This window comes from Podarcis raffonei, chromosome 9 (genome assembly GCF_027172205.1).
Source record: "Podarcis raffonei isolate rPodRaf1 chromosome 9, rPodRaf1.pri, whole genome shotgun sequence".
Taxonomy (NCBI): domain Eukaryota; kingdom Metazoa; phylum Chordata; class Lepidosauria; order Squamata; family Lacertidae; genus Podarcis; species Podarcis raffonei.
The window spans coordinates 52,330,491-52,352,039 of record NC_070610.1 but is presented as its reverse complement, the minus strand read 5'-3'; the positions used below and the strand labels follow the sequence as shown (position 1 = coordinate 52,352,039).

The window sequence follows — 21,549 nt, the reverse complement described above, 5'->3', positions numbered from 1 at the left end:
ACATAGAGCACATCACTGTAATCTGGATTGTATATGACTATAGTGGTACCTTGGGTTACAAAGACCTCAGGTTACAAACACTTCGGGTTACAGACTCCACTAACCCAGAAGCAGTACCTCGGGTTAAGAACTTTGGTCCAGGATGAGACCAGAAATTGCGTGTCAGCCAGTGGCGTAGTGTGGGGGGTACAGGGGGGCAGGCCGCACCAGGTGCAACATATGGGGGGCGCTCGCACTCGCAGCTCTCTGCCCCTACCGGGTTAGGGGGCGCAAATTACTTGCCTTGCCCCGGGTGCTGACAACCCACGCTACGCCACTGGTGTCAGCGGCACGGCGTCAGCAGGAGGCCCCATTAGTTAAAGTGCTACCTCAGGTTAAGAACAGTTTCAGGTTAAGAACAGACCTCCGGAACGAATTAAGTACTTAACCAGAGGTACCACTGTACAAAAAAAATACAGATTAAAATATGGAGCTAAACTATCCCAATAAGTATCTCTTAAATAAAAGAAGTTTAAGATTGCCTCTGGACTTTGACAAACTTTAAGGAGGGAGATATTTCATAGCTAGAGAACAGCCACTAGAAACATTATGTGCCTTGCTGTTCTCACTTAATGCACTAAGAACACCTTCAAAGAGAAGCCCCTGGCAGATCATAGGAATTGTGATCGATAATAGATTGCTACTGTAGAACAAGGCATGGAAATACCTTTCACATATAATGCACCATCTGCCCATAGGTTTTGCTGCAAAGTAACTGTTGCCTTTCCCCCATTACAGATATGCATTCTAGACTAGCTGCAGAAGGACAGAGAGGAAAGGCAAGTGCATCTGGAACTACTTCCCACACCATTTTCCCACCCTGAGCTCCTTTGGGAGGAAGGTCAGGATATAAATTTTAAAAATAAAACAAGTTAAAAACCACAACATGGTTCTTCACTTTGTATTCACCCCCCACGCTCCATAAACAGTTCTGGAAGACGCTCAGCGGGGAAGGGGGACTTGAGTTGCTTTAGGTTTTCCCAAGAGAGCTCAAGCAAATGAGTGAAGCATGGCCTCAACAGTCTTCCATCTCCTTCTCAAGCTTTCATTGTGAAAGAGAAGGTTGAAACCAGCAGTGGGGGACAGAAGAAACCTTTCCTTTCCCCCTTTTAACCAGAAATGGCATGCCTTCTGCATGTACAGCAGCATAATTTCCTGCTGAGAAGCATAGGATTTGTTTTCTCAGCCTCTTCACAATAATCAGGAGGCAGAAGAAACTAAAATGACCATGCTCCCCTGTTGTTCTTTTCTGATAATCTATGGCAGGTGATGTGAAAACTCTTCATCCAGAAAAATCATTGAGCCATATTTTCAGAGTTGTTCCTCCATTGCATAGAACAAAATACTGTTTTATCAGATAACCACACTTTTTTTTAAATGGATGTGGCCTACACAAAAGGCTGGGTGCTTTTCTCCAAAGTCCACATCCTTCTTAGGGCTATTGGTGTGGCTCTTTAACAGCAGTTGCTACAGAAAAGCCAAATCAAGTCTGGACATAAAGAGACTGAACTACCTTCTCACCTCAACAGGTGGTTCCTCCAGAACAGGGTTGAGACATTTGGTTGATACTTTGCTGTGGGAAAGCTTGCATGGCTGCTGACTGTGCTGTACCTGTTCTGTGGATAAATAGAAGGCTTCAGTCTCTAGGGCTGTTAATCTGGCACCATGCATGAGTGAAAAATCCCCCGCCCTCATTTAAAAACACACTTGGGGCTTGCTTAGGTGATCAGCTATCTGGCTTTTTGAACATCTTAAATAGATTTACCTTCTGATTTCTTTTAATCTGATCAGAAGCTATATCAAACTGAGAGCATAGAAAGTACCCCCAGATAATCAGAAGTATTTGGACTTGCCTTGTCTCTTGTGCAAAGAATAAAGCGGGGAAACTGTAGACCTTGAACCTGAAAGTATGACTATATCACTGGGATTTATTTCCTGCATGAAGAATGGTTAATTCAGCTGTATCAACTCTGCTTTCCTTATATGGTATCCAGATGCAAAAGATGGCAGGACTACACCTTTAGAAAAATGAATTTCAGCATGTGTAGTTTGCACTCTAGACCTGCTGAAATTCCCTCTCCTATGCCACTGTTAAAAGGTGCAGGAATCTTGTCTTCATTGGCATCTGGTCACCCTATTCCTAGATCATGTAAACAAGCCCTTAAGTTTCATTCAGAAGAGCTGCAGAGTTTCTCTTGCTTTGCCACTTAACAGCCCTTTATCGGCTTTTCTAAACCACTATCCTGAACACCAAAACCACTGTCACACCCTTACAAGAATTATCAGGCCAATTTTAAATGTTACAGGCTCCCAGAAGCATTGTGAGTAGAATTTAAGAGCTTGTCATTCCTTCCATATACCAAAATGTCCACAGTATTTTCACACCAGTAGCAGCAATGCACATCCCAAGCAATTGCTGGCCCTTGTACAATTCTGAGCCAATATATAGTATAAGAGGCTTTTAAATGTTATGCCTAGCATACAAAGCATGAGGATAAACACTTTTAAATCAGCCTTCGCATGGGAGCTATACTGTTTCAATTGGCTCTCAGTTAACTACATGCAGAACTTTGTTGACTGTGTTCACATTTGAAGGAGCTATATTTATCCAGAGTTTTGACTAATTTCTCTTCCTAACAGAAGCCCACATGAGTGAAATCATGTAGAATTTCCAAAGCCATTTGCAGTGCTGATCGACTGTTGTTTGAAGACACATATTTTCTAGGTTATAAGTGAAGCAGCTTGTTCTACAACACTGGAAGACCGAACAGTTCCTCATAGTAGAGTAGACCAGTAGACAGAGTACATAGTAATAAATGTAAAGATGGTTGAACTGCCTACATTTGGTCACTCTTTTGGAAGCTATGCAGAGTTTGGAACATCAATAGTATTAGAGGCTCAGTACAGCAATTCATTTAGTAGGAAATGGTTTTATTAATTTACATTTCTAAGCAGTGTTTATTTTCTTTCAGATTTTATCAGCTTCATGTAATTTTTATTCTATTTTTGCTCCTTTTCAATTACTTTCAACATTATAAATATGCAATAACAAGGGATGTAAAAAAAAATGCACCCAGTATTACAAATGCAAATGATTCTCACTCTGTACCTCCTTCTTGATTGCTGTTAATGACAATATTGACCCTGCCAGCTCTTGGGCAGATCAAGAGGAGATCTCCAGACTATGACCTCTTTCTAGCTCTTTTTGCCAGAGTGAAGATGCCATATCAGAGGATGGGGATTCATCAGAGGTCACTTATACAGCCCAACCACGCTTCCACAACTCTTAGGGAATCAAATATGCAAACTATCCTGAAGTATTCTAGTCATATTCTATACTAAACCAATTCAACATGCATAGTGATATAAAGAAATAAAAATAATTTATGATGCCCAAGCATACATGGTCCTCTTCCTCTTCCTCCACTACCCAAATATTACAAATGAGTAGCATGTTATATGTGAGGAAACATGATCCATGAAACCATTGTGAAGATCTCAAGCATCTTCTAAAGCCTATCTGTAATGTGAAGCTGTGGCCTGATATATTAGAAAACCTTTAAAGGTATATACAGGTAGCCTTTAGATGCAGTTTCTTAAAGAGATTCTCCTCTCCCGCATCAGGTAGAGGCACCCAGTCTCATTAGGGGGTGTCTCAGATAACTGACCTCTCTGCATGCAGCAGGGTTTTTAAGTTGTTTTGATTGGGAGTAGTTGCCAAGAATGCATATGTTTTTATTAGACACTCTGTCTTATGCATGTGGAGTGTTCAATAAAGCACTTCTTTTTATGGCAAATCTGTAGGGACACTGTGCTTTCCTCTCCGCCTTGCATCCCCATGCCCCCATTACTCAGGGTCTGCTAATGTCTCCACAGTTACTAGTTAAACATAAAAGGCATCTGCCAGGGTGGTGGGGCAATGGATCAGGAAAGCAGAGCTGGAAACATTTATTGTACAAACCTAGCTTGTTATCCTAGGCCACAAATCAGTGTAACGCACATGCCTCCCCGCCTGTTATTGTCGCAAAAACCCTGTGGGGTAGGATTAGGCTGAGAGAGTGTGGCTGACCTAGTCACTTATAAAGCAATCCAAATGGTAGGAAGCCAGGGCAATTTTTTTCCAAACTTGGTTCAGGAGTGGGGCTACTGCCAGCTGTGTCAGCTGACACCACCCTTGACTTACACCAACCCTTCTGCTCAAGTAAATTCTATAGGGTTAATAGGTCACATGACTGAGCTAAACTAAGATTGGAGTGTGGTAAGTCACTTCCCAGAATCCTCCTTTTATGGGACTTACCCGGGATTTGAATGAGCCCTGAGCCCAGGATATAAACAAAAGCACATAGTCAGCCAAATATAAATGTTTGGGAAACCATTTTTAATGTGACTGGTTTGTGTAATTTTCTGGTTTTGTGCAAATCTGAAGGAGCAAAATTAAGAAATGTCTTAAGGCTACACTTCATTCAGGAGCGTGCCAGAAATAGCTACAAGAATGTACATAAAAGGAAATGAAAGCACGAGTGGTCATGCAAAGGGGAAGAGCAGAAAGTGGTGATTCACCTCTCCGAAAGAACTGCAACACATAGTCTGTGACCCCGAGTGAAGCGGTTTGAGGGCAAATTTCCCCCAGTTCATTAGATTATCCCTGTATGGCTAAACCCACATTTACAAGGGGAGAGCATCAGGGTTGGTATTGTCGGAAGGTAGTGTCATGTAGATTGTGCAAATTAAATAGGAATGTTAACAGCTGCAGACACACAGTAAACTTCATTGTAGACAAGCCCTGCACTATACAAAGTGAAATAATGAAAGTGCGTACAACCAAGGTGCTATTGTTAGCCATTTTATAATCTGAGGTGATAAGCACCATTGCAGTGCAAGTGTTTTATATGCTACACATGGATAACTGGGCCACCTCAAAATGAAATCAACTCCTTGTTGTGAAAAGACTATGTTAAACCACATCAGTTACAGCACTGGGTAAACTTGGAAAATAGTCAAACACACACTTCGAGTCAGCCAAGTTTGTTCTGATGCTCCAGCACACCACCAGATTATGTATCCATAAAAAAATTATCCATAGGCGTCAAGGCAACCTCTGCCCAAAGCATATAATAAAACCCTCCCAGAGGGCACAATCCCCATGTCCTGTTTTTCATTAAATATTCTTAAGAGAAATGGTTCTAATACCAATTCAGTGCAAAGACCACAAGATTATCATGGATTTATATTTGACGGTATAAAGTTTGAAAAATATGTTTTTTGTTATAGGAGTTGGATTTTGCTCTTCTGACCAAGCCATGCCTGTTGCAGACAAATAATAAAGCACCAAAGTTGGTGCTTTGATATGATTTGTTAGATGTGTTTTGGAATTTTTGGTAACTACTGGATCAAATCAGGCTTGCGGACCAGGAGATGTCTGCTACTAAGCAGGCCTTTGATATGGTTCATCTAGCCCAGTATTCTGCATATTCTGAATGGCACTGCCTCTCCAAAGTCACTAAAGGAGCTCTTTCCCAATTCAGCTAACCCGAGTACAGGAGCTGAACTGTGTATGCTCTGTCACTAAGCTATGGCTTTTCCCTTTTTAAAACCACACAGAAACATTGCTTCATTTGACTAGGTCTTATCTCTAATGCACAGTTCTGTTAACTATACAAATATTTTTATTTGTAGAACTCACTGACAAGGTCCAAAACATGTTGGCCACTAAACTACACTTTTGCTTCCTGCATTTACCTCCCATTTATCCCCCCAAAGCAGGTGCCCTCCAAATGTGAAAGGACTGCAGTCCCCATCATCCCTGACTATTGGGAGTAGTGGTCTAAAACATCTAAAGGTTAGAGAAGGCTGCTATAATATAACCTGTTTTCTGAGAGAAGCACAGGAACAAGCAGCAAAATATGTTGAACAGGTTCAACAGATTTTTATAACGTCTTTACTGTATTCCCATTTCTGTTTTGTAACATTTTATGACACCTTGTAAGCCACTTTATAGAGATTTTGCTAAAAATGGTCAGCAGTGTATACATTTCCTAAATCAGATAAATAAAACAAATGTGCACAATTACTCCAGGTAAATCCATAGATTAAAGAGAAGATTTCCAGATAAAGCTGTTTATATGACTCAGAACCAGCACCTGATATTTTACAAATGAAGCACTACTCAGAGTAGCACAAAATGCATACAAAAAGAGATTACAAGTGGGTACCTCAGATGTAGATTTCCCTGAGGTAGTGTCAACCCTTCACCTAGACAGTACCATTTCAAATGGCAGGTGGGGGTTCACATGACAGAATGCTCTTCCATAACCCCCCCCCCAAACAAAACCTGCATAGAGAAAGCTAGACATGAGGGGGGGAGTATTGTTGCCCAGCCCTTGAAATGCTATTTCTCTATACTTAGTGATTTGTTATTGTTATGAAGGAAGGTTCAAACATGGGAGCCTCCACATATAGACTGAAATACAGCAGCCCAGGGACCCGTTTACTACACTCTGTGAAGTAGACTTGAGGGCAAAAATAGAATTACAGTACTGGGGTTCATTCATATTCCTTTAACCACACAGAGAGACATAGGTTAATATTTCATTCATCTTTAAAGGGAGGGGTGGGGTCTACTTTTTGCAACAAAAGTTGTACATAGGTGAGATGAGATAAACTTGTCTGCTTCCCAGCTGACCTAGTTGCAATATGTTGCTTCAGAAACTTTTCTCCACAACTCAGCTCACTTTTGGTGGTGGAGCCAGACTGCGAGAAAAGTGTATGAAGTCAGTCTGTTTTGGACCACAGTCACAAACAGCTCATGAACCGCATGAACCCTAACTGCTACAGCTCACTGGTATATTTAATTGTACATAGCCATAGCCAATATAATTAGCAGGTATTTTCCTATCAGTTGCTGTGTCTCAGGCACTAGCGTGGATAGCCTCTTACTACAGAATTATTATCGCCAAATGCTAAAAATTTGAAAACTTGTAATCTTTCAGTTCTGAGCTTAAAACTAAGAACTTTAGTAAACTTAGAGAAAATGAATGAATTACAGTTCCTTTTCACTTGCCATCTGGTTTCTGAGCTTCCAGCCCAAATTGCTATCATGTTTCCCAGTCTTATCTTTGAAACCATAAGGGTTTAAAAGAGAAAAAAGAAAGCTGAGATTCACGAGCTTCTGTAACAGCCACTGTAGCTCATTTAGTGTAGTTTATGCCAATTTTTACTTGCTGTTTTAATGACGTGGAACAATTGAAGGGTTTTGAGGGAGCACTGCTTGGTCTTTTAAAGATTCACCCCTTAAAACTGTACAAGTAGGGCTGAAAATTCTCTGAGCCTGTCTATAGCTCAGAGGCAGAATTTCCAGTTGTTGGAGGCAACTTAGCTTCCCACCTTCTACCCTAACTACAGGTGCAGAATCAACTATGCAGAATATACACATTTGCTTAATCTGTATAATTGAGTCAACTAGCCTTCTTGGTAACCATGATTCAGGTTTTTATCTTTTTTTAGCACTGAATATGCTCAGACTTGTTTCTGTTCATTCAGACCAATGGTCTACCATAGGAATGGGCAGAAAGGGGGTCCCAATCCCTTGGTGAACCACAAGCCAATGTGCCGGGGGCCATTTTGTGTCTTCTGTTTGCAGCAGTGCTTGCAAACACAGAAGCCAACTCCTAGGACACGAGGGGGCTTTTGCCCCCCAGTAAAATATCTGAGGGGTGGTGTGTGTGTACCGCATCATGTGATCGATTATGCAAGGTGGGGCTTACCTTGGCCCCCTCAATATCTTATTCACGTTGACACCCCTGCTTGCGAATGTAGGACTTGATTTATCTTGCTTTGAAGCTAGGCACTTCCTAAGCAAACATGATCACTCAACGAAGATCAGTGATACCCAGCTTTGAAAAGGGACACTGTTGGGCCAGGAGCATTCAAGCAAGATAGAAAGAAAAGCATACCATGCAAACTGAAGCAAGTCCATCCCTGATCTACTAGGTCCAATATTGTTAATGAGCTTCAAACCCAGGGGTTCAGAGACTGAGGCTGGGGCCTATCCCAGCTCTGCTGCTTGAGCTTTCCAAAATGGAAATGCCCTAATTCAATCTTCACACCTCATACATAAAAATACACCGATGTGGACATATTTCCATGACTCTCAAAGCAATTTCAGGGGCAAGGTCCACACTAGGTTTTCAATATTTATTGAATGAATAATGCTTCAGGACACAGAGATTACTGGGGGGATGGGACATGTTTTTCCCCTCCTTTCTCTTTCCCTCTCTTTTTAATTTAAAGTTGACTACTCAGAATAGCTTTCATTCACTTTGCTCTCAATGTAGCCAGTTTGTAAGTTGTATTTTTAAAAGGTCATTACATATGTAAGCTATGGTCCTGATATGCAAGCTCTTGTGTCTTTCAACAGGCTCATGCATCCTGTCTGCCTTAGAAAGAACAGTCATCGTTGTTTCACCCTGTTAGAAGCATTCTGGTTATTATTATTACTTTCATATGATTTATGGCTAAAAACACAAAAGATGGTGCAAAGATCCGGTGCCAGATTCCCAGATGGCATATAACATGAGCCAAACTGTGAAAAATGTGTAAGTATTGGTATATCTATTTCATCAAAGTGTTGGTGCAAGGGGCGGGGGGAGGGAAGGAGCAATAGGGTTTCAAAGACTAAGCAGGAAACCAGCCAGATAATTTTTTACAGTCTTGCAATTCTGAAGCAGCGGCAGCAGTCAAGGGTGCAGCCGTGCCATTGAAAACGTAACCCAGGGTCAAAAGTAATGACAGGCATTATCAAAATTAGGGCAGGCAGATTGGAGCTTAAATCACACAGCCAGGAGTCGTTTAGTGGAGCCTGAATGTGAGGTCCCTCTGTACTTTGGGGGCAGAGTTTTCTTCTGTTGCTGAAATCATGTCTAACTGAAATGTCGTCAGTGCAAACTTTAATGGCTCTCCTGATAATGTCTGCCACAAAGAGAAAAAATGACTGCAACATCATGATAGATAGATATAGTTAAGAAGTTACTCTTTTTTTAAAAAAAATCCTAAAGGAACAAAATCAAAACAAGTATGCAATCAGTTGAACTAGTTTGGACTGATTAGAAAGAAAGAAACAATCACAAAGGACCCGTTTATGATCTAGATATCTAGGCTATCGCAAAGGAACGCTAGCTAATATATTTTGCAAGATTTGAAGCTCATGTTTCTAAGCATGCCAAAGCGCACTGATCCATCACTAAAATGAGCAACAGCTGCAAATCTAAGCCTGGCATAGCTGTAAACAACAACAGCAGAGTGTTTTTTGTTTTTGTTTTTGTTTTTACCTTCTTGTGATTCTTGTAAACATTTCTGTGGGCAAATCCCTTTCCACAAAGCTTGCATTTATAGGGTTTATCTTCACTGTGTATTATTTTGTGTGCAGTCACTTGATCAAGTCGTTTGAAGGACTTATTGCAAACCTCGCAGGTGTAGGGGCGTTTTTCTGCAGAAAATGAGTGGGGGGACATTTAATCTCCTGTTTATATAGGGGTAGAAGATGAAAGGCAGAGACAGCCATCTCGTTGGAGAGATTTCTGCAATGAAGTCAACCCAATTAAGATTAAACCAATTAGAAAGACATCTAATGCCCTTTATGTTACACAGTTAAGTTGCTTCGTAAAAGATGAGCCATGGCGCATCTCAAGAAATTGGCACGTTCTTTGCAACAATCATGGCTAAAACTAAACTCTGATTAATTAGCTTAAATCAAAAGAGAATGACTTCAAAGAGGCAAAGCCTGTTGCCAGACTACAAATGTGAAAGAGGGCATGACAGTTTAAATGTTTTAAAACTTAATTAACAATATACATAGCAGATTCGTTTTTAAAACAACCAGAGTTGGTGTGTATATGCTTTTGTGTTTCAGTTGCTATATGAAGCCTAGCACTACAATGTATAATATTCTAATCCAGAATCTCAAAACTCAGCTAAATGCCCCTGAGATACAGTCCTTTTTGTTTGCTTGTTTCAACAAATGCACTTCAAGCATGCAATGAAATGGAGATAGCAGCTAAACATCAACCGTTTCAGCAATGTTGAAACCCTGTTTTAAAGCATTTAGGAAGGGAAGAAAAATTCAGGTTTTGATTGCACCTTTTTCCAATTATTGAATGAAAGATGTGAAAATGCCAGAGCTTAATGAACAGAAATAAGTGGCAGAGTCCAAGCAGATAAAACAGTGTTTCTTGCAAAGTCTACATGGCTTCTCCTCTGCCAGTTCCATCATTGATAAAGGGTGCCTTCTCAGGCTATTGCCTAAAGGTGTATATGGTCTGCTTTAGAAACAATGGAAGCATGTTGTTGATACCTAGAGACCAATAGATAATTTAAATACCTTCCCATTTATTTCAGCCCAAGGAAACGTCCCAGAAAAAAGCCATTTCCTCAAGCCACCTCTGCATTGCTTACATTATTTCTACCATACAATGAGCTTACAAAAAAAATTTTTAAATAACTATTCAATCAAGTTTCAAGGCAAATGTCATGAAGCAAGTGTGTCCAAGAAGAAGAAGATATGTGGAAGCAGGAGCCTATATAATAAACTTGGGGTTTTCTAAAAGGAAATGCTCAACCTATTAATTGTAAAGTATTAGGATTATATGCGTTGGCTGAAACTCTCAAACCAATTAAATCAGTCCTTTGAGCTAAATCATTTTTAGGCTGCCAAAACTCCAAACACACTTACAATGGAAGCAAGTGTAACAAGCAAGTGTTCAGAGCTGCAGTATATGCCTTAGTCATGTGATCAGCCATCTAATATCAGGGATGAATAAACTGAACCTCTCCAGATGTTGGGGCCACATATCCCATTATTCCTGACCTGAAGGGCAGTGGAATCCAACAACATCTGGAGGGCCACAGACTTCCCTCCACTTAAATTGACAAAACTAGGTTATGGAACCAACTACCATTATTAGGCCTCATTATTAGGTCTTATCTGTTTGTTAATGCAAAGCCCAATACAACAACAAAAATCTATACAATAGCAATTCAAGGTATTATGTGAAGCTTGATTTAATAAAAAAAGAAAAAGGTTTTTACCTGAGTGAGTAATCATATGGCGTTTTAGCTGGTTAGCTGAAATAAATTTCTTGTCACATTCCTGACACTCAAAGATCTCATGAACCTGCAATATGAGTATTTAATGATAATTAAGTATGTGTCTTACACAAGATCACACATCTTAAGCTAATAAAAGAAAATCTCAAATAGACTGTAATTATTCCTTAGCTCGGAGCTATGCTAATGCTCATGGATGTACTTCCTTCCTTAACTCCTTTGCTTAACAACCACATTTCCAAAATTGAAAAGTTCATTCCAGTGAACAAAAATTACCTCACAGTCCACAATCCATAACCCACTCTTAAAAAAAGTAAAAATCAACATTTCTAGGACTACTGTAGAATATGTGTTCACCCCCCAAAAAAATAATTCTCTCAGAATAGGCAATTTTTATACATAACTTTTCTTCTAGCATAAAGTCTGAAAATACAGATAACATTTCAATAATGTGCACTGACTTCTAAGAAGAATATATAGTCTAATGTACTCATAAACACTAGTCATACTTACCAGAGAGTAAGCCCTATTGAATACAGTGGCAGTCATTTCTTAGTAAACCTGCATAAGAATTGCACTGGAAATCATTCTCTTGGCTACTATCATATTTTCCAAAGTAGCAATGATTTTAAAATTGTAAATATAACTCTATATTAAGAAGAAGAAGAAGAAGAAGAAGAAGAAGAAGAAGAAGAAGAAGAAGAAGAAGAAGAGGAGTTTGGATTTGATATCCCGCTTTATCACTACCCGAAGGAGTCTCAAAGCGGCTAACATTCTCCTTTCCCTTCCTCCCCCACAACAAACACTCTGTGAGGTCAGTGGGGCTGAGAGACTTCAGAGAAGTGTGACTGGCCCAAGGTCACCCAGCAGCTGCATGTGGAGGAGCGGGGAAGCGAACCCGTTTCCCCAGATTACGAGTCCACCGCTCTTAACCACTACACCACACTGGCTCTTCTTTGAATACCAAGCTTCTGGACAAAGATGTCTGGGGAGAAAAAACACTAATTGTCCGAATTGCTTGAGCCTAACCAAAGTCTGTGTAGCCTGAAATGAACATATTTCTTCATTTTTTAAAAAGTGACAGTTTCAGAAATCTTCATTTGTCTTATTAAAAAGGACAAAAAATAATTTGCCAAACTTTCCAAAGGTGAACTTGACATAGATTAACTTTGCATGATAACCACAGTATGGATTTAGCACCTTAGTTCCAATAATTTCAATGGGGGTACTATGAGTATGACTAAATTCAAAACTAGATGATATATCTGACCTATTTCTCTACATTTGCTTTTCTTCTCTGCTTTCCAAGAAACCTGTAATTCCAAATGTTGCTGCAGACATAATTTTTATGTGGTTTTGATATTTATATGAAAAGCTTTTTTTCCATTTAATTATTTGTTCCAGATAGATCTTTGTGGAACTTGAAACCCATCAAATGCCCAATGTTTAATATAATCAAGAGTCTGCTCCAAATTCCCACCTCTGTGTTGGGACTGGGGTCAGAAGGAAAGTTACAGCACCATAAATTTTGCATGGTGTCATAATCTGGGTACAGCATCATGCCTCGATACAGGATTATTTTTAATTTCTCAAAAATGTAGGCTTGTACATTGAGAATGAGCTACAGCAAAATCCCCCTCCTCCTCTGGGTGCAGCTACAGTGGTAAATTCAGATACTTTTGCTTCCATTTTAGATTAACCACTACTTGTTGTAATATCCAAACCCAAACTGTGGTTAATCTTAACTATGTTAGCCAGAGTTAGGATTTGGACATAATAGGAAACTGTGGGTTATCTAAAGTAGATGTGGAAATTTCTAATCTCCTCAAAGAGGAAAATAGAACACAAAACATCAATTATGTTTAAATATTTTGCTGTTTGCTGACCTGGGCTCTGTTGGGAGAAATAATGGGGTACAAATTTAACCAGGGAACTGCAAAAGGTGCCCAGAGCATCAGGGTTCAGGACCTCTTTCCTATGTGCTTTTTTATTGTTGAGGTAGGATTCCCCCTTGCTCTTTAGGCAAAGGAGGCAGACACATTAAAAGCTGCTGCCATCACACCTGGTTTGTCCTTTAATCTACTGGTTTGGTGAGTAGAAAGATGTCCTTTGGCCTTCAAAAAACCCCAAACCAAAAAAAACCTTATGTGTGCAGCAGCAACATGAAAATCAACCCAAAAACAGTTGGAAGAAAATCAAGAGGAAAGAATAATTACAGAACAAGTAACACTCTCTGAAATACTTGCATAGCAATGTTTAGGGATACCCCTTAGATTGGGTAATTCCTGACAGACTTTGACTTACAGTCCATAAATCTGCCTGATTGTTTTTCCTTAGAACTCAACTAATACTATAAGCCCCTAAAGAGATTCACTAATCCAAGCAATGTGATCTGACCTTTCAAACTTTTAAGACAATTCGAAATAGCTGGCTAGTTCTAAGCTTTATGCAGGAATTAACTTCACAAATATATGTCTGTGAAAGAGATTTCTCATTCTGTATCACTACCCTCCAAAAACTGTTCCTGGATTTGGATCAGTTTTTTGCCATTGAAGGTAGCTATTAAACAAACTGCTTAGAGATAATATTAAAAATGTGAAGGACGGGTAAATTAGTATACAGGTAAACTAGAGTCTGCGCTGGAAACAAAAGAATCCTCATAGGTCTGAATTTTAAGGGATGTTTTCAGTTGGCATTTTGTTTTCAAGTCACAGGAGGCCATTAATACAGTGGTAGGGCACATGCTTTGTACAACCAAAGTCCTAAACCAATTAAAAGGATCCTAGTCAGAAGGGCTGGCACAACTGTGCCTGAGACCTTGAAGACTTCTGTTGCTAGTCTAAGTAGATCATATTGCAGGGCTGGCTTTGGAGCTCCAGATACTGTTGGACTCTCAATTCCCATCAGTCCCAGCCAATCAGTGGCGTAGCGTGGGGGTGCAGGGGGGACCAGCCGCATCGGGCGCAACATCTGGGGGGGGGCGCTCGCACTCACAGCTCTCTGCCCCTACCTGGCAGGGGCGCAAATTACTTGCCTTGCCCCGGGTGCTGACAACCCACGCTACGCCACTGCAGCCAATACCAGGGATAATGTGCATTGTAGTCCAACAACATTTGGAGGGTCAAAGGTTACCTAAGACTGTAGCATTGGCTAGATCAGACTACAACTCCCATCATCTCCAGCCAGTTTAGCCAATGGTTAGGCATAATGTGAGTTGTAATCTAACATCAGGGATCCAAGGTTGAAAAAGACTGGGCTAGATGGCCCAATGATAAGGCCAGTCCTTGTTTCATATGCCTAAGATCGCTAAATTTTATAATAACTTAGTGGAGTATTGAATCTTGTTTGCCACTATGTCGTACTTGATCTTCAGCCAGGCAAAACAACAGGCCTAAAGGCCTGTCCAGACTGCCACACCTTTCACAGGTACATCTGAATTAGCATGAACCAAATGTGGTTAAACTGTAACGGATACCACCACCCCAAAGAACAAGCTAGTTGTGAAAGGCAGCTGCCACAAAATGAAGTGGACTTTCTGTATGCTGATGCAGACCTGCATTTAGGTGAACTTGTTCAGGCATACAGTCTGTATTTGGCATGATTCTCCCAGCAACAAATGCCTACAATGGTGGAACCCTATGTGGCCATTGATGCAGCTGGTTCACTACATAATCTCAATGCCATGGCTTTAAGTAGAACTTAATTGTACAGCTCAAAGGGATGATTTTCCAGTTTATGGCTTTTTGTACAGCTTTCTGGGATATTTGTAAAATAAAGAGGGAAACACAACCACCTTTCTTCTTATAAGACCAGATCTTAAACCAGGTTTTACGAGCAATGAGCTCCTACCCCCGATGTGACACTCAGCTAGACACAAAGTAAAAAATCTTCAAACATTCCTTTCTGAAGACTGTCTTCAGCTAAAAGGTCAGAAGAAGATTAATGCAAACAATATATTTTTAAAGAGTTTTTAAAAGAAAATCTACAGAAGATTTTCATCTCTCTTTCCAGTATCGTGCTGTAATAAATGCAGCTTAAATAATAGAATCTGTCTTACCAGCTGAGCCTTATTTGCCACATAAACCCTCAAAACTCTCACTAAAGCTATTTTTACGTAAATAAAAGATACCCAAAATCTCCCCTGGCCCCCCCAAAAAACCCTTTATATGGTACTAGCATACAGTGGCTTGGAGTAAGCATGGAGGCAACATTGCTGAGTTGCAGAGAGACTGGTTATTTATGCTGCTGCTGGGATTCTTATAATTAGGTCCTATGACTTGGTGTTGCTGCAAAACAAGGTATAAAGTCTGGCAATCAATAACACTGGCAAAGAATAAGGGCAGGCAGCAGTAGAAACCTGACAAAAACCCAAGCAAACTGAAGTGAAATTCAGGCAGGTTTATTAACGCAGTTAAAGGGTGCTTATTAATGCAATTAAATTGCCCTATGAATTTTCAGCAAATGTCTTTGTGTCTTCAGTGTCCCGAAGTTGCAACAACTGCAAGTTCTTCTACACATAAAAGGATGCCCCCAAAATGTGATTTAGTTTAGGTCAACTAAAAACAGTTTAGATGCACTTTTCGAATAGAAAATATTTATACAGTATAAGCGCAGAATTTGGTATTAGACAAAAAAGTTGAGAAGGTCACTTTTCATTTTAAAAATCTGTTTCTAACAATTAAGAGTACCTGATTGGCTTGCAAATGTGTGGCTGATAACTAGAAAAATCTGAAAATGCCAGAGGTATTTTGAACAAGATTTGCAGGATCAGGGCTATTGTGTCCCCTCAATCTGTCACAAGCAGAAGCAAAGTGCATTTTGCATACCAGGTAAACAGATATCTATTTGCAGAGATACCTTTTTGCTTCATTTCCATAATTTGTAAAGGTTAGAGCAGTAAGCTTTTCTTTTCTTTTCTTTTCTTTTAAATCCTGATTATTTTTGTTGCACGCTACTTGCTGCTTTGACTCTTAGCATTAGTAGTCTTTAGCAGTACAAACAATATGCAGTGGGCTTCTGTTAAAAGAAATTAATTCCTTATGTGGATTTGCCAGTTATCCAATTATTCTTTTAGGTTGTTATAAGTTTAATGGGTTCAGAATATATTCAGTGTTCTACATGGAATTTGACTGAAAAGTGAAAGCGTAACAGAAAGATAAAGTACTGATCACAGCAAACGAAAGAAAAGAAGAGAAACAAAAGATCATTTTCTTTTCATTTACTGTGTGGTTGTGAAAATAAAAATCTCAGGATCTAAGCAGACTACTGTCTTTGTGAACATGAGAAAAACGATAGTCTGAATTTCAGCAGCTCTCTAGCGACCCTACTCTATGGCCTTCTACCTCGGCAGAGTCACAACCTGCTGGGGGTCAGCCTTCATTTTACTGACCTTTCGATGCTCTTGAAGATTTGTTGCTGAAGAACACCTCTTATTGCACACTGAGCACATCAGCCTCTTCCTAGAGTTTCCTAAGCCAGAAACAAAAATACCACCAACAGCTTTAATAAAGAAGTACAAAGGAAGAGGCCAAATGTTTTCACTGCCTGTGCCATTTTTCACAGGCCATTTGATGGACACAAGAATTTTACACTTTTACCCCACCTCAAATGTATTATGTTACAGGACAGCTCTGTGGGTGCCCTACAGAAGTTTTTGCCTGTGGAATGTAGCTCCAAGAAAGTTTTGGCTGCTTAAAAAATAAATAAATAAAGCAATCCAATTATATTATATCACCTAATATAATCAACGAGAACATATCCATTTATTAGCCTCCAGTTCAGAATGCAACAAGAGTTATCAATTACTGATTATTTTCTAAAAGTGCTGTGTTTACAATAAGCAATTATGAGGAATAAATCCATAGTTTAGCTTTCACCAATCTTGTGCCCTCCAAATGTTTTAGACTACAACTCCCAAACACCTGAAGGGAACCAGGTTAGTGAAGGCAGCCATAGTCCATAGTTTACAATGATTTTGTCCCATAGGCTTAAATGAGTCGCAGTGAATTCAGGCAATGCTGTGGAAGAGTTGAAACAGTGTCCAGAGTCAGTAATAGACTGGATGAGGGCCAATAAACTGAAAACCATTTCAGACTTCAGACAGGTACTGTGGTTCTTGCAGGCATCTCCACAGAAGATGAATAAAAATGTACTGTGCTTTCTCTACCCCTGCTCCCAGTAATGTTTATTTTAAAGTTATGTTTTTATTGTGACTTTTTTGTATTGGATCATATTTGTGATATTTGCTGTCTATTTCATTGTTTCTTCAGCTTGCAAACTGCCTTGTTTATAGTAATATGGAAAGGTGGTACACAAATTAAGAGTGAAATGAAATGGAAAATGTTTCCTTGCCAACTTCTCCCCAGAAACTCCCTCAGCTCTCGGCATTGTACCTTTGCCACCAGAGGTGGCAGAAGACATACCAGCTTGACCTAAGTTCAGTCAAGAAAAAGAGGGTGACCTCTTTAATCAAAGTTACACTCTGGAACAGATGTGTCCTGTAGAGGTATTTCAGCCTTCAACAAGTTTCAGACCAGCACTGGAGCAACACTCTGGATTATCCGCTTCATTTATGGTAGGCAGCCATATCATATATATATTTTTTGCCACATTCACACCATTTAAATATGAATCATACCACTTGAAATAGTCATGGTTAGTTAGTTAGGGATGCTGAGAGTTGTTAGGAGACCCCTATTTCCTTCCGATAGCTATAATAATAATAATAATTATTATTATTATTATTATTATTATTATTATTATTATTTCTACCCCGCCCGTCTGGCTGGGTTTCCCCAGCCACTCTGGGTGGCTTTCAACAGAACATTAAAAACAGAATAAAACTTTGAACATTAAAAACTTCCCTAAACAGGGCTGCCTTCAGATGTCTTCTAAAAGTCAGATAGTTGTTTATTTCCTTGACATCTTATGGGAGGGCATTCCACAGGGCTGGTGCCACTACCGAGAAGGCCCTCTGCAATTACCAGAGTTCCCTGGGATGAGGGTCTAACTATTAAGCCACTCTGAGACCTGTAGCTCTGTCAGGGAGATAGGTGTCTCTTAACAACTCTCAGCACCCTTGACAAACTGCTGTTCTTACGATTCTTTGGCAGAAGCCATGAGTGTTTAAAGTGGTATGATACCCCTTTAAACATGCAGAGCAGATATAATAATAATAATAATAATAATAATAATAATAATAATAATATCTTTATTGTCATTGCCCCCTTCGGGGACAACGAAATTACTTGACTGCTCCATAAAAACACTAATTAAACAATACAGTATAGTACAGCAAGGAAGATTAGATGACTTTCAAAGTCCAGGCTTCCCATTCAGGGCCGAGATCGCTCTGGAGAAGAAGCTGTTCTTAAGACGGCTCGTTCTTGTCTTCATCGTCCTGTATCTCCGTCCCGATGGCAGGAGCTCAAAGAGACAGTGACCAGGATGCGATGGATCTTTTACTATGTCCAGTGCCTTCCTATGGCATCTTGTGGCATAAATCTGCTCTAAGGTGGAGAGTGGGCAGCCAACAATGCTCTCTGCTGCCTTAACAACTCTGCACAACCCCATCCTGTCCTGAGTAGTACAGCTTCCGTACCACACACATAAGCCATAAGTGAGCACGCTCTCAATGGCACAGTGATAGAAGGCAAGCAGCAGTTTCTGCGGAAGATGGTTTTTCCTTAGAATTCTCAAAAAGATGGGGCCTCAGTCTTGCCTCCAGCTCCAACAGTGCTACTGTCCCAGGTTCTGGTGCTAAACTACCATTTGTGTCACTATTGTATTTTCTCCCTGCAAAGTTCTACAAGCCAAGTAAGGGCTAGTGGCTTCTTTTGGAGGTTCAGACATGTGCAGAAAACAAGGTTTCCAATTCCATTAGTTTCTTGAAGTTTACACGTATCTCTTAGATTTTCCTGTCATAAATAAATTGAAAACACACCAAAACCTCTTCTGATTTGAATCTGTAATACATGTTTTCCTCTGCCCTTTAACATAATTAACTAATACCAAGAAAAGTTTCCCCTCATCCCAATTATGCTTCAGGCTAATCTGTGAGCCACTGCCAACATTACATGTCTGTTCTATGTCTTAAAAGCAGAACAGTGGCCATCTTTACAATGCTGGAAAAGTCAAATGTGCAAGTTTCCTGATGAAACTTTTTAAAAACTCCCTCAAAAATCCACAGTAAGAAGAAAACCAATTAATTTTTTATTACCCTTAGCACAACTTGAGGTAAGGTCCAGTATGAGGAGTGCCAAGACTTGATTAGTCTGCAATGGTTGTTTAGAAATAATAATAGAAACAACTGTGAAAACATTGATCTAGAATTTTTGAACAATTAATGCACATCCCTCATACATGCATATAATACCCAGGCTTCCAACACCCTTTCCAGTACAGAAGGAAAGACAGCCTGTGGTTTATTTTAGCTAGTCTTATTGGTGTCCAATACCAGTGGAAGATGATTTTAAGGGAGGCTTCCTCTAGGTGTGCAGATACCGTATTTAAAGGGTGACTTTGCCAGACAGTGTCCCAACTGTGAGCCTCTTAACTGTGCCTGCCGCATCTGCTTTAAACTCCCATAATTTCCCATACTATGGTCCAATATTACACTACAGATTAGGGAGGCTGCCCCTTTCAAGTCACAGTTTGATTTAAAGCATGGAGACTCAAATGTAGTGAAGGATCATTAGCCCTCCCCTGGGCACTCCAGGTAGCGTACAAAAGTGTAACCTTGTAATGCTCTGAACCATGTCTGTCCAACAGTTTCAAAACGGAAGCACATAAGGATATCCAGTTTCACCTAGTCCAGCACTCTGTCTCCAACAATAACAAACCAGTTGTTCTTAGGAAGCCCACAATAATTGTCAGAGGGGTTGGGGGGGAGGTGAATGGTCATCTGTGAACTTGGCCAGTCAGTGTCTCACAGGCTACAGGCTCACCTGGCAGCAGTGGCTGGATCTGTGAAAACTGCTCATCATGTTAAAATTCCCGCACCCAGTCACTGCCACTCAGGTAAGCCCAGCACACAGCCAGGGGAATAGCAGGAAGGACCAAACTGGCATGGACATCAGTTCTGGCCATCCTGCGATGATGAAGCTACCCAAGAACATGAGAAGAGCCCTCCTAGATCAGGCCAAAGGTCCATCTTTGGCCAACATCCTGTTCTCACAGTGGCCAATCAGATGCCAATGGAAAGCCCACAAGCAGGATCTGAATGCAACAGTGTACTCCCCAATTGTAAATCCCAGCATACTGCCTCTGAGAAGGGTACTCCGGCCTGACACCAGCCCAGATGATAGTGATAAAACATGTGCTTGTGTTTCTTTCCACAAACTAGCACTCAAGTGTTCTGCTTCTGAACATGGGGCTCTCATTCTCTTCCTCTGAACACTTTGGTTTTCCCAGTTACCGTATTTTTCGCACCATAGGGCGCACTTATTTTGGGGGGGAATAAAGGGGGGGAATTTATTTCCCCCCCGAGCCCCAAAGAGCAAAGAAGCCATGACAGTGAGCGGGATAGATCCCGCTTGCTGTCTTGGCTTCGTTTTTAGCCTCGGCTAAAACCTCGCCATCGCTCCTGGAGCTTGCGGGGCTGGGGGAGGGGGAAGCCCAAGCTTCCCCCGACCCCAGCCCCCAGAACGGGTGCGGGAGTGATGGCGAGGTTGCGCTCAACCTCGCCATCGCTCCCGGAGCTTGCTGCTACCCGAAACCCGGGGAGCGCGGCGCTGTAGCCCGCTGCGCACCCCGGGCTTAGGGCAGCTATCCGCAAGCCTGCAGGGCCCGGCGGGAACTCCCGCCAGGCTCTGCAGGCTTGCGGATAGCTGCCCTAAGCCCGGGGTGCACAGTGCCGTGCTCCCCGGGCTTCGGGCTGCAGGCAGCTATCTGCAAGCCTTCGGAGCCCGCGGGAGTTCCTGCCGTGCTCCGCAGGCTTGCGGATAGCTTCCTGAAGCCTGGAGAGTGAGAGGGATCGGTGTGCACCAACCCTCTCACTCTCCAGGCTTCAGCAAAAGCCTGCATTCACCCCATAGGACACACACACATTTCCCCTTCATTTTTGGAGGGGGAAAAGTGTGTCCTATAGGGCGAAAAATACGGTAATAGCCACAGATAGGCCAACATTTTCTTGAATCCAGATTCAGCTCAGGAAACCTCAACACTGGGAAGTGATTCCCTAAACACTGGTGATTTCAACATTTTATGCTTACCAGTGTGCACATTTTCCTTGTGTTTTTTCAGAGCATCCTTGCTCTTGAACCTCTTCCCGCAGCTGTCAGCCTTGCAAACGAACCTGGCGTCACCTCGGCATGCTTCTTTGTGTTGCTCGTAGCTGATGTTGGAGAGTTGGGAGAGTGGGGAAAAAATAATACATCAAGAAATAAGATACTTCCCCCCTCTCCAAAAAGA

General features: G+C 41.0%; 1 protein-coding gene across 4 annotated transcripts in view; it reads right to left on the bottom strand.

The window, feature by feature from the left end:
- PRDM5 (PR/SET domain 5) overlaps window positions 1-21,549 on the bottom strand; it is an 87,574-nt gene that overhangs the window by 42,611 nt on the left and 23,414 nt on the right. For 3 of the 4 annotated variants that reach the window (XM_053403511.1, XM_053403515.1, XM_053403512.1), the window contains exons 7-10: window positions 21,351-21,472; window positions 16,529-16,608; window positions 11,122-11,206; window positions 9,366-9,523 (exon numbers count right to left, since the gene is read on the bottom strand). In XM_053403511.1, the coding sequence (XP_053259486.1) occupies window positions 9,366-9,523; window positions 11,122-11,206; window positions 16,529-16,608; window positions 21,351-21,472 (445 nt within the window). Of the gene's footprint in view, window positions 1-1,560; window positions 1,656-9,365; window positions 9,524-11,121; window positions 11,207-16,528; window positions 16,609-21,350; window positions 21,473-21,549 lie in introns of all 4 variants that reach the window. The other variant, XM_053403514.1, reaches the window with a different exon arrangement.